Source organism: Salminus brasiliensis, chromosome 23 (genome assembly GCF_030463535.1).
Source record: "Salminus brasiliensis chromosome 23, fSalBra1.hap2, whole genome shotgun sequence".
Lineage (NCBI taxonomy): Eukaryota > Metazoa > Chordata > Actinopteri > Characiformes > Bryconidae > Salminus > Salminus brasiliensis.
The window spans coordinates 29,198,504-29,217,317 of record NC_132900.1 but is presented as its reverse complement, the minus strand read 5'-3'; the positions used below and the strand labels follow the sequence as shown (position 1 = coordinate 29,217,317).

The 18,814-nt window shown below is 42.3% G+C and overlaps 1 protein-coding gene across 1 annotated transcript in view; it reads right to left on the bottom strand.

The window, feature by feature from the left end:
• atg5 (ATG5 autophagy related 5 homolog (S. cerevisiae)) overlaps positions 1–7,367 on the bottom strand; it is a 32,060-nt gene extending 24,693 nt beyond the window's left edge. The window contains exons 1-6 of the mRNA XM_072669018.1: positions 7,245–7,367; positions 6,983–7,117; positions 4,403–4,556; positions 3,083–3,210; positions 1,608–1,686; positions 1,369–1,531 (exon numbers count right to left, since the gene is read on the bottom strand). Coding sequence (XP_072525119.1) covers positions 1,369–1,531; positions 1,608–1,686; positions 3,083–3,210; positions 4,403–4,510 — 478 coding nt within the window. The 5' untranslated portion in view covers positions 4,511–4,556; positions 6,983–7,117; positions 7,245–7,367. The remainder of the gene's footprint in view (positions 1–1,368; positions 1,532–1,607; positions 1,687–3,082; positions 3,211–4,402; positions 4,557–6,982; positions 7,118–7,244) is intronic.
• Positions 7,368–18,814: the final 11,447 nt, after the last annotated feature.

The window sequence follows — 18,814 nt, the reverse complement described above, 5'->3', positions numbered from 1 at the left end:
GTGACAATTGTTTTTATATCAGTAATTCTTACAAATGTTATTATGGCAGGAATTATGTAATTGATTTAAATGTTATTATAACAGGAATTATGTAATAGTTACAAATGTTATTATGGCAAGGACTGTTATGTAGTTGTTAAAAATGTTATTATAACAGGGATTATGTAATAGTTACAGATGTTATGGCAGGAACTTTTCTGTAAATGTTACACATATTATGGCAGTAATTTTGATGTAATTGTTATTATGTAGTTGTTATGTGTTTTTATGGCAGTAATTCTTACAAATGTTATAATGGCAGGAATTGATATGTAACTGGTTTAAATGTTATGGAATAATAATTCCTGTTACAATAACTGTTACAAATGTTATTATGGCAGAAAGTGTTTTGTAATTGTTACAAATGTTACAGCAAAAAGTGTTATTATGCAATTGTTATAAATGTTATGGCAGAAATTGTTTTTCTGTAATTGTTATGAATGTTATGGCATAAATTTGTTTTTGTAATTGTTACAAATGTTACAGCAGAGAGTGTTATTACATAATTGTTATAAATGTTATGGCAGAAATTGTTTTGTAATTGTTACAAATGCTAACACGGCAGAAATAGTTATGTAATTGTTATAAATGTTATTATGGCAGGAATTGTTATTATGTAGTTGTTACACATGGTTTAGCAGTAATTGTTACATAATTGTAACAAATCTTATGGCAGTGATTCTTTCAAATATTATGGCAGGAATTATGCAAATGTTACAAATCTTATGACTGGAATTACGTAATTGTTACAATTATTATGGCGGTGTTTGTAATTTTTTTGTTACAAATGTTATTACAGCGGTAACGTTATTATGGACGTAAAAGCCTTTGTTTATTTGGGAGCTCTGGGCCTGTTTTTTTGTTTACTTCTCTACAGGGACTACACAAGCTGTGTGTGCATTTGCATGCCTGTGTCAATCAGCAATGGGTGCAACTTGAAGTAGCTGAATGCGTTCAATTAAAGGGGTGTCCACAAACATTTGGACATCTAGTGTATGTACTACTATATTTATTGGTCAAGTCTCAAAGCAATATTGCGCTGGTGGACGTTGCCATAGGTCTGCCGGTACATACACTTAGATTCTTTTGGAATCCCATCAAGTAGTTAAGTGGGTAAACTCTAAAAACAAGCAAGTCGGGGAAGGAAAATCCCATGTTTAGTGAATTCAGTGCAGTTTTTGAGAGCAGTTTGTAAATCTGGCACCACATGATAGACCACAGCTGCCAAATTTCATGAAAATGTTTTTAAGGATCATGGTATCCTATTCCTTAAGCCCTAAATCAGCCCCAGAACTAAGCTACTTCCTCCTGCAGTCAGGTGACCCTTACCGTTCTGCAGGCCCATCCACAGCTGCTTGTGATCTTTCTTCTGCATGTCGTTGATGACCTGGCCCTTGTGTTTAAGTGCATCTGCTTCTTTAATGCTGGACATGAAATGGGCCTCGATCACAGAGCTGGAGGAGCAGTGGAGAAGGTCTCTCTCAGGAAAAGTCTGCAAAACAAATCCTGTTTTAAAGCTGTGATCAAAGACGAAGCCACTTAATGAATTAACAAATTAGTCCACATACCTTAAAGTGCACAGTGACACTCCAGGGGAGAGCAGTATTTGAGGCGTGTAGGTCAAACAACACTCCGATGGGGTAGTGCCTTAAAAAAAATACAAATAAATAAATAAATAACATGAACAATCTACAATGAACACATACAGCTGCAGGCTTCTCCAGGCACTGTTAGAGTTCGATCATTAGGCTTAGCTTGCACCGCCACCTAGTGGTAGTTTTTAGGAACTGTATTAATCCTGAGGATGACACGACTTGTCACAACAGTGAGCCATGTGCCATAAAATATGATTCAAAATCTTCAGTAAACTGAAGTTTTCCAGCAGCCTACGCACTGCTCAGCCCTTTCTGCACCTACATGTAATGTTTCCCTAATACAGTTAGATAATTCATTAATCCTCAGCAGTTCAATATGTTTTAGTAGAAGTTTTATCCTATTGTACTTTATTTAAGTATTAAAATGAAGCAAAGTCCAGCTCTAAATCTGCAGATCAGGTTTTCAATTAAATTCCCCAGGCTCCTTCCTCATTTCAACTGTATTCACATTCTAGTTCTGCTGTAGAAGAATTTCCATACTGAGAAAATGCTTAGCTTAGTAAAAGAATATTTACTTACAACTTAGTAAAGGTGTAATATATATATATATATATATATATATATATATATATATATATATATATATACACACACACACACACACACACACGTAGATATACACACACATAGCCTGACAAAAGTGTAGCCTACCCAGTTTAATTCATTTTAATTTAGTTAAATTAAGCAAGTCATTTATAAAGTAAATAAACAATGTTATCATGCTTTAAAACAACATCCAGGCATATTTCAAAAGATTAGGGTTTTGGCCATTTGAGTCCTAATCCAGTTTCTGGTCTTTGCTTTAATCATGTGTGTTCAGAGCGCCATCTGGTGGCCTCAAGGCACCATTAACGCATATTACTGCCACAAGTGATTTTGACTGCAGTGTGTTAAAAGAGCTGATTGGTCAGGGAGGAGAGTCAGACTGGATTATAAGATATTAAAACAGTCACTCAGAAAAGTCTCGACTAAACTAAATCAATCAGTCCAGAAAGTCTGATTATAGAAACTGATACTGAAAATAAAGGATTTTACAGAACCAATTAATCAGCAGCTCGTCTGATCTAAACTGTGGAGCTGGATTATTTATACAAACTCAAAGATCTGATCAGTATCAGCTGATACTCAGCATTAAGAGACAAGGATTAGATCGGGGGGGGGGCTTGATCGGGACGTCAGTACCAGATCCACCTCAAAACTCTTTGTTTCACATAAAATGCATGTAAGGGTTTTTAAGACTTGATCATCAATTTTTTGAATGTTTCTCAAAGTCATTTGTAGCTGGTTTTGTTCTGCGTGGACTATTAGAGGGACACACGTAGAAACAAACAAAAATAAAGATCATACAAAATACTTTCCAGCAAGTCGAAAATTGTGCAGTCACTTACCATTTAAGAGGCGTCCCTTCATATTCAAACCACATCTCCTCGACATCCTCTGCCTTCACCACTTTCAAAAAGTGCTTCTTAACCTTGTCGGTCACCAGCGTCAAATAGCTGACCCTTGGAAGGAGGAGCTGAAGAAATGGAAGCAGAAATCATGATGTAATATAGCTCAAACTATAACAGTTGACAAATCTAAAGCAAAAGCAAGTCAGAGAAACATTGCGACTAACGATCACTGAAAGACTAGGCCTAAACCATTCATATGAAATGAACTGGTTTCCTATTGGATTCATTACTAAAGAGCCTAAATCCTACATGTGACTTTCCCCATTTACAACGTTTGTGTGGTTTATGCACCAACAGCAGCTTTCATTCAATTTCACATGACCACTAAACATCCTCTCTTTATCCCTTAAGATTACCGACTGATCCGATCCAAGTCTCTTAATGTTTGGCATCAGCCGGTACCGATCCGAACGAACCCTTGCATTTGTTTAAATAATATACTCACACAGTTTAGATCAGACGAGCTGCTGATTAATCCGTTCAGTAAAATCCCTTTATTTTCAGTATCAGTTTCTATAATCAGACTTTATTGATTATTTATTTTAGTCGACTCTCCTCCCTCCTGACCAATCAGCTCCCAGCTCCTTTACAACACTGCAGCATAATCACTTCCTGTGTGTGTATGTGTGTGTGTGTGTGTGTGTGTGTGTGTGTAGTGATACACACTCTGGATTGATATCTGGGGTTGTTGGTCTACTGGTGTGTAATCCCTGGTTTAGTGGGTGAATGTGCTGTGTGTGATTGGGGTTTCTATAGTTTGTGTGTGTGTGCGTGTGTGTGTGTGTGTTAGCATCAGCCTGATTGGGCTCTTCAGTGCTGGTTTATAAACAGAGGTAGGCGGGTGAGCGGTTCTCCGGTTCTCCCGCTGGTAAAACAGAGCGTTTCAGTGGGAGTTTTATAAAGGGTCAGATATTATGCTCTGTTTTCAAGTTCCACACTACAGAACCTCAACTCCTTTATTTACCTTCTGAGACCTCCACACCACTGCTGTAGTGTCTGTTAATGGTGCCTTGAGGACACCAGAGCTCTGAACAGCATGGTTAAAACTAAGAATCTGAACTGGATTGGGATTAAGCTAGCCGATACCCGCTCCATTAAAATATGCCTGGATCGGGACGGGACGGAACATCCTCAGTGATAGTTTAGGTGGTTTTATCAGTTCTGTTTCTATGTAAGGATTGTACGGATGTGTGAGAATGTTATGCTTGAATCTGTGCATGAATTAGTTTAGACCCATTGTTGGTTCACGGTTCTCACATAAAATGGTTCTGCCTCCCTCTCGGTGACCTCGTCCGGGTACAGCATGAAGCATGCTGGTATCCGTCCGAACCAAACGTCTCGCAGCACATCCTTGTCATCTGCCATTATCTCGATCCTCCAGGTGACACATATGATGCTTTCAGTTCGCACACTGTCCAAGAGAAAAGACTGGCTTTAATTTTCTATTACAGAACAGTTTTATAAGACGATTCATAGAAATCTGACGGCTTCACGTGACTAAGCTGTAACACAGACACACATCTCACAAATACTTGGTTACAGAGGTTTCATATCTGTTAGTTCTGATATAATGGCACTGATTACAGAGAAAGGCTCTCCATGCCCCAAATTATTTCTGATGTCTGAAAAACGCGTCCTTCCGCAACACACCGGTCATCTATCTGGCTGTACTTTACGTTGCCCCGAGAGCCACGTACAGTTTAGTTAGCCTCTGCTAATGTAAAGGGTTGGGAACTGGTAAGCTTCTCAGCATTGCTTAACCCCTTAAAGAGCCTATGTCCCGCGGGCAGGCCGAACGTGTTATTACCCTTATAACTTCTATAACCAAAGATAAGCACCACCAGTTTGTACAGAAGTCCCTGTAGTTGCTGAGTAATACACCCTAGTGTGTAATAAGCCTTTCTGCATTTAGGGGTTTTAAGGCTATAATTCTCAAGCCTGGTCCTGGAGAACCAGCATGGACCAAAACTTAGAACCAGTCTTACTGCTTAAGCCAGGGGTGAGCAACAGGAGCCAGGTCCTGGCAATTAACAGGCGAGTTGATTTAAGTGTGCTTGACCAGGAAAAGCACAAAACCGTGCAGAAATCCAACCCCCTCCGAGACCGGACCTGCCCACCCCTGGCTCGCAGCAGTGGCCCGCAATCTTTTTGAGGAAATTTCTTCAGCTAAGTAAAAGGAATCAAGCAGGGTTGATTCTGCAGCTGGGTGGATCTCCGATAGGAGGGCTGGTGACAAGGGAAGACACATCCCCAAAAAGTGTCAGAGTTGAAGATGTTGTCAGATTAGAGCCTCATACACTGGCCTGCGCCCCCGTTTTACCGCTGCTGCTGCTGTCAGGACTGACACTCTCTTGTAACTGACATAAGACAAGACAAGACAAGCATATTCACCATTAGAGTTAGACACAGATTCAGGAATTAGGCCTCCACCTTTAACCCATCCATTTACATTTACACTTATGGCATTTAGCAGACGCTCTTATCCAGAGCGACTTACAAAGTGCTTTGCTATTTACCCAAGAAAGAAACCTTAGCTAGTTAGAATAGACTAATAATTCAAAGATACCTTTAAGCTTAGACCTTACTAAACACAATACAATAAGGCGACCATAGTACTCTATTCGCCCAAGTGCTCTCGGAAGAGGTGCGTCTTCAGTTTGCGTTTGAAGACAGCGAGCGACTCGGCTGTTCGGACACCCAGAGGAAGCTCGTTCCACCACTTTGGTGCAGGACAGACAAAAGCCTGGACGCTTGTCTTCCGTGCAGTAAACACACACACACACACACACACAGTGACAGTGAGCATACGTGCCCGAAGTGGTGGGCAACCACTGCTGCAGCGCCCAGGGAGCAGAGCAGGTGAAGGGCCTTGCTCAAGGACCCAACAGTGGCCTGGGTATCGAACCCACAACCCTGTCACCAATAGCCCGGTGCTCTGGACTCTCTGGAGAAGATAAACACGAATCTATTGGCACCATGCTGCCTAATGCCAGGTGTGGGCTAGAGGGGTATAAAGCCCCCCAGCATTGAGGAACTGTTCTCTAGCATGATGATGATGATGATGATGATGGTGCTCCACCCAATATGTAGCTAGCTTTATGTAGATATTATATTCAGGCACATATATGCTTTTAAAATGTGAGGTTTTACAAACCTAATAACCCTATTTGGGATTTCATATTTTCTCACTATGAGAAGCACTCTATATAGAATATTATTATAGATTATAGCTAGACTTCATTTCTCTTATCTGGCTTAAATTAGATGAAGATTTAGCTACAAGTTTACAAACAGGTAAACAGGTTGGCTAAGGAACTAGCTATCTAGCTAAGCTAACCTGCTAGCTAGCTGTGCCTAATTGTTAGGACTTCTACAACAATACTGACCAAACTGAACGTTACTACACAATTTACACCAGCTTATGAATATTAAACTACTGAAATATCAGATTAGACGACGTTAAGTGTTATTCTCGACACATTAACCTGTTAAAAACAAAGCTAGCTAGTGCTACCGTTAGCTAGCTAGCTACAGTAGTCAGCGCTAGTAGATAGCTTAGCTACCTAGCTAGCGCTACCGCTGTGGTTTTAGCTATGCTAGCTAGCTAGCTAACAGCTTATTTCCCCACAGAGCCACACCAGAAGGCCTTTAGGTCAATATTTCTCAATTCCGAACGAGTAATGAAGGCTAGCTATGTAGCTAGATAGGCACCCTAAGTTTAAGTTAGCTAGATAGGCGCCCTACGTTTACGTTAGCTAGCTAGGCTAGGCTAGGCTAGCAGCGCAGCGTCAACCCCCAGACAGACCAGCGGGTTTGCGGCGCAGCCTGGGTTCATACCTCCAGCTCTCCTCCTCCACCTCCTCCTCCACCTCCTCCAGCACCTCCTTCTCCTTCTGTGAGCTCCTCAATCACCGGCTGGCACAGAAACCACGCAGCCAAGTCCGAGACTTTTAATGGAGGGTGAAAAACGTCCTGGTTGTAGGAGATAAGAGTCACATGTCAGAGGGAGCCGCTGCCTGGGCCGGGCAGCAGAAGCGGAGGGAAGGCAGTGTCAGCTAATGCAGCTACAGTTAAACAGCTGTTTATTTCTGCTGCCTACATTTTCTCAGCAGTCTCTCTTCATATGCCTCTTCTTCCTAGTCTCCGTCTCCTTCCTCTTCTTCTTCATCACAGTTCAGTTTCAGTTCGGTTGCCAAAGTCGCCACCTAGGAACCGTAGAGCGCACAGGCATGCCCGGGTTGCCAGGTCCGTGAGAAAGGTTCACGGCAGTGATGGCTGAGGCCTAAATGTAGTGAGGTGGAAGATAATAATTGCTCATATTTCGCTCAGATATGCATATTTAAGCAAGTTTGTGTGGTGAAATGTCTTAGTTAAAATTTGTTGTATTTTTTAACCCCTATTTTTTAACACCTTATACATAAAATCATGAAATTATGAACTTTTAAAATGACCAAATGTGTTCTTCGGTTGAAGAAAATACAAAATAAAAGTCCTATTAAACCTACAGACACAGTTTCCCTGTCAAACTGATCAAATCAGCCCTAACACTAATTTCCACACACACACAGAATTATGAAGATTATTCATATTTGAAATTAATGACATGCTCATTTTGTGCTGGACAGTTTTTATTATTATTATTAATGGAGAATTAAAAATGTCCTGGTGATTAAAGATTATTTGAAGAGTCGCATGTCAGAAGCAGGGGTTCGAGCAGGGGTAGCAGAAGCTGAGGGAAGGCAAAAAAAATGACAAAAAAAAAAATTATATGAAATTAATGATATGCTAATTTGTGTCTTATGTATGTTAAATACCACATTCATGGACACTGACAATAATCCCCAAGTTTAGTACAGTGTTATAGTATTAATTGCTGCTCACTGTAACAGAGACAGCATACCAAATGTAAACCCATGGACCTCCCAATGTGGTACTGCCGCCAAATTGCCCACCTGATTGGATCCCTGCTGTTATGTCTACTGGTCCACACGCATAATGATTTGAGGCAGACCTCAGTGCTTCAGAAGGCTGCCTGCCCTTGCGGGTCAAGCCAGTGAAAGCAGGAGCGGCAGCAGTAGGAAACTTTATTGGTATTTTATTTATTTAATATTTTATTAGTATTTAGTATTAAGTCACTGGACTTTTTAGGGGTCATTAAACATTTGTGAGAAATGTGATCTGGAGATGTGATGACCTTCAATAAGTGCAGCAGAGGGAATGGTGAGGGAAATTCTTGTATTTATTGAATATTTTAAATAACGGAGCCTGTTAACGTAGCATTCAGCATGCATGTGATATTTTATGACCAGCTGAGTTCTCACTGGCCTGCTTTCTCTGCGGCACCACTTGGGTAGCTTGGTGTTCCAGTTTCTTCAGGCTTTAGCTGATACTAGGTTTGCTTGCGACGGGCATAAACACCCCCTGTCCACTAGATGGCACCCCAAGCTTGTGAACCTGGGCATTGAGGAAAGTGACCTCTCACTGTTTTATCCAGTCAGAGACACGTGAGGGGGCAGATGAGCAGGTGTTAGTATGTCAGCCCATCATGACATGAAAATTAGGCCTCATGCAGTAGATTAAAATGACCGCTTGTGCAGCTGTTAGGGGATGCCGGCTGAGAAACACCATGGGCGTAAAACCAGAGGTGGAATGAGTACTGATTCCATACTTAGTACTCTGGTTAAAAATACTGTGGTAAAAGTTGAAGAAGGGGTTAGTTTTTAGACCAAAATAAAAATATAAACATATTAAATGAAAAGTAATTTAAAACATTTACTATGTTTATATTATTTTTTTTATAATTTATAGTTTCACTGTAAGTGTGTTTGTGTAATTATTTGTATGTAATTAAAGTAAATACAGCCTTACTAATGTATTTACCCCCCCCCCCCCCTGCTTTCTAAGTAGTTATAATACTACAGTAGTAGTACTGGATAGCTCATAGTGAATACTCAGTTATTCACAGAAGTTATTGAATATTCCAATGTATTAACTGAGTCATTTGTAGGAGTAGTTTGTTCATAATAAATTATACATAATAAATAATAAATCCTAGTAAATGCACAATAATTTGTTGTGGGTACTAAATAATTCATAGTGGATATGCAATAATGTTTAGAAATGATTAAATACATGTAATTATATTATCAGTAATTCATAGTGGTTAGTGAGTAAATCCTAGTGGATATTTAATAATCTTTTGTGGTTACTAAATAATTCATAGTGGATATTCAATAATTCATCGTAGTTATTGAATAATTCTTACTGTGTACTCAGAAATTCATAGTGGTTAGTAAATACATCCTAGTGGGTGCTCAATATTTCATTGTGGGTACTGAGTAATTCATAGTGGATACTTAATTATTTATTGTAGTTCATAGTAGCTATTCAATAATTCATTATGGTGAAAGTCCTATACTTACTAAGTACAAGTCATTGGCATTCTTGCTTCCTTGTAGATATAGAATTAGCTATAGAATAATTCCTAAGAGTTACTCAGTACCATCTTCTGATCTACTCTGGGCCGTTTTTCTTCCAGACACTATGAGGAGCTGTTCTTGAACAAATCGTCCCATTTCCTCCAGTGTGAGGCAGCTGTATCACTCTGGAGTATTTCCTCTGGTTGATGGTGTCATGTCTGCTGCATCTCTCCAGAGACCTTTTCACTCTCTCTGGTTCTGTGTTTCACCTCCAACCCTCAGCACTGCAAAGGTCAGCGTGCTAACCACCTGATTCACTGTGTGATGACTGTAACCCTCAGAACACATTGGCAGTGGTGGTTTAGCGAAGTGGCTCACACTTTAATTATGCACGGGTGCCTGTGTGTGTGTGTGTGTTTGTGTGTGTGTGTGTGTGTGTGTGTGTGTGCATGCTTAAGTAGCTTGAAATGTGGTGTCAAGTGTAGAGAAAGTGAGAAGGAAAGGCAAGAACAGCACAAGTGAGCAAGTTAACCCCCTAAATCCCACATTTTATAGGACTGTACTTACTGAATCATTTATTGTAGATACTGAATCATTTATAGTACATACTGAATCATTCATTGTAGTTACTGAATCATTCATTGTAGTTACTAAATCATTTATAGTACATACTGAATCATTTATTGTAGATACTGAATCATTTATAGTAGATACTGAATCATTCATTGTAGATACTGAATCATTTTTTGTAGATACTGAATCATTTATTGTAGATACTGAATCATTTTTAAACAGATATAACAATAATTTACAGTAGATGCTCTATAAAGTATAGTAAATATTACTTAATTTAGAATAGATTTTAAAGAATTTATAGAAAATATTAAATAAATTAGGGCAAAAACTTGGTTAATTTTGGTAGATATTACATAATTTCTTATAGATACTAAATAATTTGTATAGTTACTAAATATGTTTATAGTATGTTGATCCTTTTGAATAATTAATAACATTTACTGAATCATTTATAGTAGATACTGTATAATGTATATAGTTACTGAATCATTTATTGTGGATACTACATAGTTATAATAGTCAATAGTAGTTAATTAATATTTGGTAGTAATTTAGTAGTTAATGTATCATTTATTGTAGCTACTGAATATTTTTATAATTTATCATAGTACCTTTATAGTTGCCCTTCAGTAATGAATAGGTGATACTGAATAAGTAAAGTATAACAATATTTATAGTGTTCTTTTTCAATAATTATATATAGTAGATATTCATTCATTTATAGAAGTTACTGAGTATTTATTCATAGTAGTTTCTGAACAGATTAATTTATATTAGTTCTCCTGAATAATTCATAATGGATACTCAATATTTAATAATAATTACTGATTAATTGAAAGAGGATACTTAATAATGCATAATATTAATGTAATAATTTATAGTAGTTTCTGATCAATTCATAGTAGTTGTTAAATGATCCATAGTAGTTCCTGAATAATTCATAGTGGATAATCAATAATTATGAATAATTACTAATTACTAATTCATAGAGGATCCTTAATACTTGTAAAAACCTGAATCATTTATTTAGTATCAGTATTTATGGATTCATTCATAATAGTTCTAGTAAAATAATCCATAGTAGTTCCTGAATCATTCATAGCAGAGACTCAATAGTAGTGAGTGAATGCGTGTGTGAGTGAGTTACAGGCAGGTACTCTGAATCTAACACAGCTGCAGCTTAAGGGGTTAAATCTGTGTACGGCGGACTGAGCGTAATTTCGATTTAAAACATATGAGGGAAATCCAACCTCTTTAATGGAGCAGGCCGGTGCTAGGGAACGCTCAGGCCGAGCGAAGTTTGTACAGGGGCCAGAAACCATCAGGCCTGCTGTTACGCAACCACCCCCCTTATGCCCCCCTCCCCTCCCATTCAACCTCTGAGGCGTCTGCGAAAACCTTGAGAGGCCTGGAAATATTATGTCAACATCTGAGACAGACGGAGGCTCAAATCTCTCTGCCTCTCTCTCTCTCGCTCCCTCTCTCGCTCCCTCTCTCGCTCCCTCTCTTTATCCCACTCGGCTAATTTACTATTTAAATAGGCAGGAATGTGAAGCTACAGAAGCATTTTATTAGGGGCTTGGAAAGCAGCACGGAGAGAGTGAAGCGCATTAGCGATTCCTTTTTAGATTACGAGGCTTCCTATAGACTCTGACAGACGGAAACATATGAAAGCAATAGGAGGCTGTCACGCTGTAGTAATACACCGTTATGTCATGTCTGTCTGTCTGTCCCTGCTCTCCATCTCTGACTCTTTAGAGCTGTTCCGATTACGCTATTTATGTCTGAGCCATTTAATATCGAATATCTGCTCTGGCCTGATTTCTGGGGGAGGAATCAGTCATGATCAATTCCACACACTTGCTAGAGATCTCTATAGATCCCCCCCACCCTCACTTGATGCCACCAAGCTGGGGAGGGCCAGCGCTAGCACGCCAGTTCTGCTACATCAAGTCACAGACAGCCTGTCTAGCTAGCATTGGACTGAGGGATTGGGAGAGGGCCCTTCATCATAGAGAGTCATGCTCTCTTGGGCTCCTGGCCATGGGTGGCTATTGCATCTCCAGGGGATCCAACTCACAATCAAGCAATGATAGGGCCATCACATCTCATAATACTGTAGACAACGCAACTGGACAGTGGACTAGCCAGGACTCTCCATCACACAACGCTAACCAAAGCCAGGGCTGGGAGGGTAAATGCTAGCATGCGCTTTCCTTGAGAAGAGTGAAGTGCCAAATGTTTGTGGACACCCCTTCTAATGAATGCATTCAGCTACTTTAGGTGCACCCATTGCTGACACAGATGTGCAAATGCACACACACACACACACACACATACACACAGCTTGTCTGGTCCTTGTGTCTAGAGCAGAGTGTAGACTGCCAGGACTCTATGAAGCAGATAAACATCATGAAGCTATTGACACCATGCTGCCTAATGCCAGGTGTGGGCTAGTAGAGGGGTCTAAAGCCCCCCAGCATTGAGCTGTGGAGCTGTGGAACTACTGTGTTCTCTGGAATGATGGCTGGCGGTGCTCCTTCCAGTACTTTTCGGATGAGTTGGTGGTGGTGATCATCCAAAATTGCTGAGGGCAATCAAATCCTTACAGCAATACTCATCCAAAATCTAGTAGAAAGCCTTCAACAAGAGCAGGATGAGCTCTTTTTAATACCTTTACATTTAAGAAGAAACAAGTAATGAGAAGGTGTCCCAATACTTTTGTCCATGTAGTATACAGCTTTTTAAAATATCTGTGTTACCGTGTCCCAAATTCCATCATTTCTCAATGCCAAAGTCAGATCAAGACACCCCCCCCCATCCACCCTCCACTTAAAAGTAACAATGAGCTCATGGTCTGACCCCTGACCCCCAAGGCCCTGCCACTCATCCTCGCATTCTCCTGGCCGGTTCTCGGATCGATAGGCTGAGATGCCTAATGTTCTCTGTTTTTCATTGCGCTGGAAGAGCAGCAGGACCTGCTTTTAAAGCCTGTAATGTGGGTCACCTGGGCATTCTTTAACGCAAGAGGTCCATGTGCAGAGTTCACTTCCTCGAGTCCCGTCCGGAGCACAGGTACAGGACGAGCCGCATCGACGGCAGGATGCTTTTTGCGGTTTTGGCTCCGACGGAGAGCCTGACTAGCTCGCTTCCTTCAGCCACAGGGACAGAACCTTCTGCACTGAGAGAAACGACCTGAGTAGAGCTGGAGACGAGTGGAGCTGGTGACATCATCATCAGCATATACAAAGCAGGGGTCTCGACCAGGCAAACTGCAGACGGACCCTGTGTTATATAAGTAGTAGTGAAATGCTTTGGTAACTGTCTGGTCAGATGAAACAAGAAGATAAAAGACAGAATGGATCAAATATAAAGATCAAAAGTTACAAAATTAATAAATAAAAGGAAAAAACATGTATGTATTATTAATACTAATATTAGTAATTATTAATATCATGTATTAGTAATTATTATTATTAAAAGTATCAAAATGATATAGTAAAAAACATGAGAAATTAAAATTACACTATGTCTATATATAATATTATTGCTATCCATGGACAAAAGTATTGGGACACCCGATAATTAATTGATTCTTCTAAAATCAGGGCTATTAAAAAGAGTGTACCCTGCTTTTGTAGGTGTAACTGTCTCAACTGTCCAGGGAAGAAAGCCTTCAACTAGATTTTTAGGTGCATTGCTGTGAGGATTTGATTGCATGCAGCAATGTTGCCATGATCACCACCACAAACCTCATCCCCTCAACTCCACACCTCATCCCAAAAGTACTGGATGGAGCACCAACCACCATCATTCCAGAGAACCCAGTTCTTCCACTGCTCCACAGCTCAATCCTGGGGGTCTTTATACCCCTCTAGCCCACGCCTGGTATTATTAGGCAGCACGGTGCTGATAGGGTCATGTTTATTTGTCTGCTCCAGGGAGTCCTAATCTATTGGCAGTACTTCTCTACAGGGACTAGACAAGCTTTGTGTGCATGTGTGTGCCTTTGCACATCTGTCTCATCAATGCTGAATGCATTCCTTAGAAGGGGTGTCCACATATATTTGGACATATAATGTAGATACAGTGTATTATTGATCATTTGGCCAAACTAATCAGTCTATGAGCTCTGAAGTCCCGCTGAATCTGTTCGAACAGTCGGTCGTACAGCGGCTCTTTCCCGGTTGTGAGCTTTAGCGGCGTTCACACTGAATGCTAACGCTGCCACTTAGTCATGTTAGCATTCAGTGTGAACACCGCTAAAGCTCACAACCGGGAAAGAGCCGTTGTACGACCGACTGTTCAAACAGATTCAGCGGGACTTCTGAACTTCTCTTTAAAGACTTTTACAGATGGGAAAAACCAAGTTCACTGTAGTTGCGAATTTAGCGACATGCTAAGTTGGATTAACAGTGAAGGCTAGCAATACCTGGATTAGCGAGTCTACTAAACAAGCCTCTAAACTGGGTGAAATGAACGAGGGGCTTTAATAAAAGGGTCGTAATCCAAAAGCGAAGTCAATAGACAGCCTTGTCCAGTAGCTTTACCACCACGGAAGCCCCCAACACCTCAAGGCGAATGTTCTTGGAGATCTTCAGGGGCTCGCTGTCTCCTAATATGTCAAAACTATGACTTCTGGTCATAGAGAGAAGCCGGCTGCACCTTCAGCAGCATGGACGGGGCAAAGATATCACCCTGTATACATTTTTAAGGGCCCCTGTCAATCACAGGCCCTTAGAATCAAGACCCACCCCAAGTTTAGCATCTAGCCTAGCAACCACTTGCTTCATGTGCTTCCTCATGGTGTGCGGCCCTCACGCCCATCTCCATCCCTCACGCCCATTCTCCGTCCTCAACAGCTGATGTTCGTTGCAGCTCTCCGCCAATCGGCTCTTCGTTGAGTGATGCTTCACCTGATCGACCTAGCGCTAGCTTTTAGCCTTTTAAGCCTCGCTTGCATGTTCTCCCGAAGTAGCCATCATGTTCAGGCTCCAGCTTTCTCTCCTGCTGGAAAACACCCAGCTTGAGCTGGAAGCTGGTATCAGGTGGTTTAGCGACATGCTAAGTTGGATTAACAGTGAAGGCTAGCAGTACCTGGATGAGCCAGTCTACTAAACGAGCCTCTAAACTGTAACGTTCCACACAAGGTGAAATGAACGAGGGGCTTTAATAAAAGGGTCGTAATCCAAAAGTGAAGTCAATAAACAGGTAAGGATCAGTTCCGGAAGGCAAAAGAAGGGAATCGTCACACCTGAACACGGATTAATGCCCAGTAAGTCGCCAAAAAGGTACAATACTTCGCAAGTGTCTACGTCTAAACCCGGGCTTAAATACTAAACTAATCAGAGGTACGACAGGTGGTACAGATTAGGATTCAGGTGACTGAGAGCATGAATGGCTGGTAGGAGTCATAAGATCACTCATAGTGTCTCCCAGAGGAGTCTGGGAAACGTAGTCCGGAACAAAAACACTCCTAAGACCGTTTACTCGACTCTGTGCCATCAGATTTGAGAGGCTTCAGAGGCTTTTGAGCCTCAGTTAGCTGTTAGACGTTCCTGGCTGCACGCTGCCGTCCATGGGCCTGGATGGATCGCTGTCGAGTCCAACTGCCTTCAACTTCTAAGTGGCTTGTGTCAGTCCCGGTTTGGCCGTTTTGCCAGGCAGTCCGACTGAAGGGGGCGTATTCCAGCGGGAACATGGCACGTCAATGCATCCCCTCTATTCTATACCGAGGAGGGCGGAGTTAAGGCCGGGTTTCACAGCCCAAACAGCTCATTCTACGATTAGGCAATAGAAACCTAACCTATATTAAATACGTGCAGCTCACTAAGAACACTTTCCTTCACTGACCACACACACAACACACACACACACATGCGCACACACTCACACACTTACAGACCAGGTTTCTGTTAACATAATAAGCTGCTGTTCTGAATGTGCAGCGTGCTACATGAAAACTTGGGGGATTTATATAAAACAGAATGTCCGAGCTGTGGTCAGGGTAGGAAATTCCTCGGTGTTTACTGCGCCGCAAACTGCGGAGGCACTTCCTTGTGGGCCCGCTGCGATTTGTACGGAGAAGGCCAGAAGTGAAGGGTATTCCGAAACGATTTGTAATGGGTCACAAAATGTTTCTTATGGTAGCGCTGAGCGGAGATGGCGGCCGTTTAGTGTGGAGAGCGAGAAGCAGACAAGGCAAGATGAGTTTATTCGTGAAGAACCACGGCCAGTCGTGATTCGTAGCGCTTCCCGTTATTCCCATGGACGGTCCAAACGCTGGGTCGCAGTCCAGCAGGCCTGCGCATGGAAAGGTTTGACCGCAGGGCTGCTCGCTACGAGCTCAGGAGCCGACCCGGGTTCGGTCCCGGCGGAAAAAGCTAGCGTTCTCAGTGCTGTAGGTTCCAGCGAGGCCTTTGCCTCTCTGGCCGTCCATTACAGGAACTGTTGAGTGTATTCTGTCAGCGTGAATGACAGGCAAAAGAGGATAAAGGGTCATTACTCCAGCCCGCCCCGCCTCCCTGCCTGCTAATCAATAAGGACGGATCATTAGAATGAATAGATGGACACTGGCTTCACTCCGGGTTCTCTCAGGGGGAAGCGAGGAGCGAGCGAGGGAGTGTGGAACAGCTGAAAGGCTCCTGGAACGCTCCACCACTCATATCTAACGCTGAGCGCCCCCGCGCTAGTCTATGGCTGATGGTGCGCGGTCAAGCCGAGGCCACTCCACTGCTGCTTTTAAACCATTAAGAGAGAAGCTGGCTGTAATCAAATACTCACAGGCTCCCGCAGCCTGTAAAACGCTGTTAGCAACACGCAGGTGAGAGGACAGCAGAAGTTTGTAGACGTATTGTTGTCAAAGTACGGCTGGGACTAGCTCCCATCAACGGTTTTCCTGCTAATGGCTGAACACCACTACGGAGCTCCACTGTGGAAGTATCTACACTGGACTTTAGGTCTTCAGACAGAGTTTGGGAGCCAGGGAAACTACTGAGACCATGCTAACTGGTCACCACTGGCCTCATCCAGTAGCTTTACCACCACGGAAGCCCCCAACACCTCAAGACAAATGTTCTTGGAGATCTTCAGGGGCTCGCTGTCTCCTAATATGTCAAAACTATGACTTCTGGTCATAGAGAGAAGCCGGCTGCAATCAACCACGCTTCAGCACCTTCAGCAGCAAGGGCAGGGGTGAAGATATCACCCTGGATACATTTTTAGGGCCCCTGTCAATCACAGGCGCTTAGAATCAAGACCCACCCCAAGGTTAGCACTTAGCCTAGCAACCACTTGCTTCATGTGCTTCCTCAGCGTCCTCAACAGCTGATGTTCATTGCAGCTCTCCTTCGATCGGCTCTTCGTTGAGTGGTGCTTCACCTGATCGACCTAGCGCTAGCTTTTAGCCTTTTAAGCCTCGCTTGCATGTTCTCCCGAAGTAGCCATCGTGTTCAGGCTCCAGAGGCTTTCTCTCCTGCTGGAAAACACCCAGCGTGTGCTGGAAGCTGGTGTCTGGTGGTTTAAGCTGGTCTATGATGTTCAAGGTGGATGGTCAAGGAAAAGCTGGTCATCCAGGCGTAAGCCAGCTAATGACCAGCATAGTGTAATGTTGCCTGACCATCATGACAACCAAGCTTGTTGACCAGGAAGACCATCTTGGTACATACCGGCACGACCAAGATGGTTGATCATGCTGGTGCTGCTGGTCGACCAGCTTAATCCAGCTTGGTCAGGTTGGTCATGCTTGTAGACCAACCCGGGCAGTAGGGTCTGGGTGGAGGTCAAATTTGGGGGTGTAAACAAACTTTAAACCCCCTTATGAAGGAGGAAGAACACTGCCGGAGGTTCAGGGTTCATCACTTCCATGTACTGACCACGTACTGCTAACTGCCCGGCACTGCTAGCTTCAGCGCTCTGATTGCCGCTAGCTCCTCTTTCTTCTCAGGAATTTCTTCATACCCTTGAAGCCTCCTCATCCGAGGCCGAAGAGCAGAGCGCAGATGGAAAAGTCATTGTAGTTGGGATATTTCCGAGACATCTGGATGACTTTTAATTTTTAAGTGTCTTTTAATATGTCTTTTAAATGTGATTTGTGCGAGTGACTTAACGGATGTCGAACGGGCTAAAGATCATTTCGCAGGGGCGAGAGAGCAGCTATTGCACGTGCCAGACAGATGGGTCAGCTTTACCCACACCGGAGAGCGACTCCAGGGCCTCGGACTGAAGAGGTTAGCGGTGTGTCTCCTGTGTGGGGAGCTCAGCTTGTGAAATTGAAATCAGGAGCTGATTGGGAAAGTGTTTGAGCAGTACAGTAAACACACATGGCGACATGGCTGTGCTTACCTGTGAGTGAGCTGGCGTGCTAATTAGAGAGCGAGCTGGCGCGCTAATCTATTCCCTTTATTTATAAACCGGCAGCGTTGGAAGGAAGTCGGACGGATTTTTTTAAACAGCCGAAGCCGGGGGATAAGCTGGAGCTATAAACAGGCGTCAGCGTCTTTCCAGACTTAGGTTTGGGGTGGGCTTGGGGTGGGATTTACACTAAATTTGGAACAGTGTAGGAATATGGTATTAGATTAAAATTGCAAAATACAAATATGAAAAATGATACATTTAGTATTAACTAGTATGACTTGATGTATGATTGTCTTACAGTGCTTAGCAGTCATATATA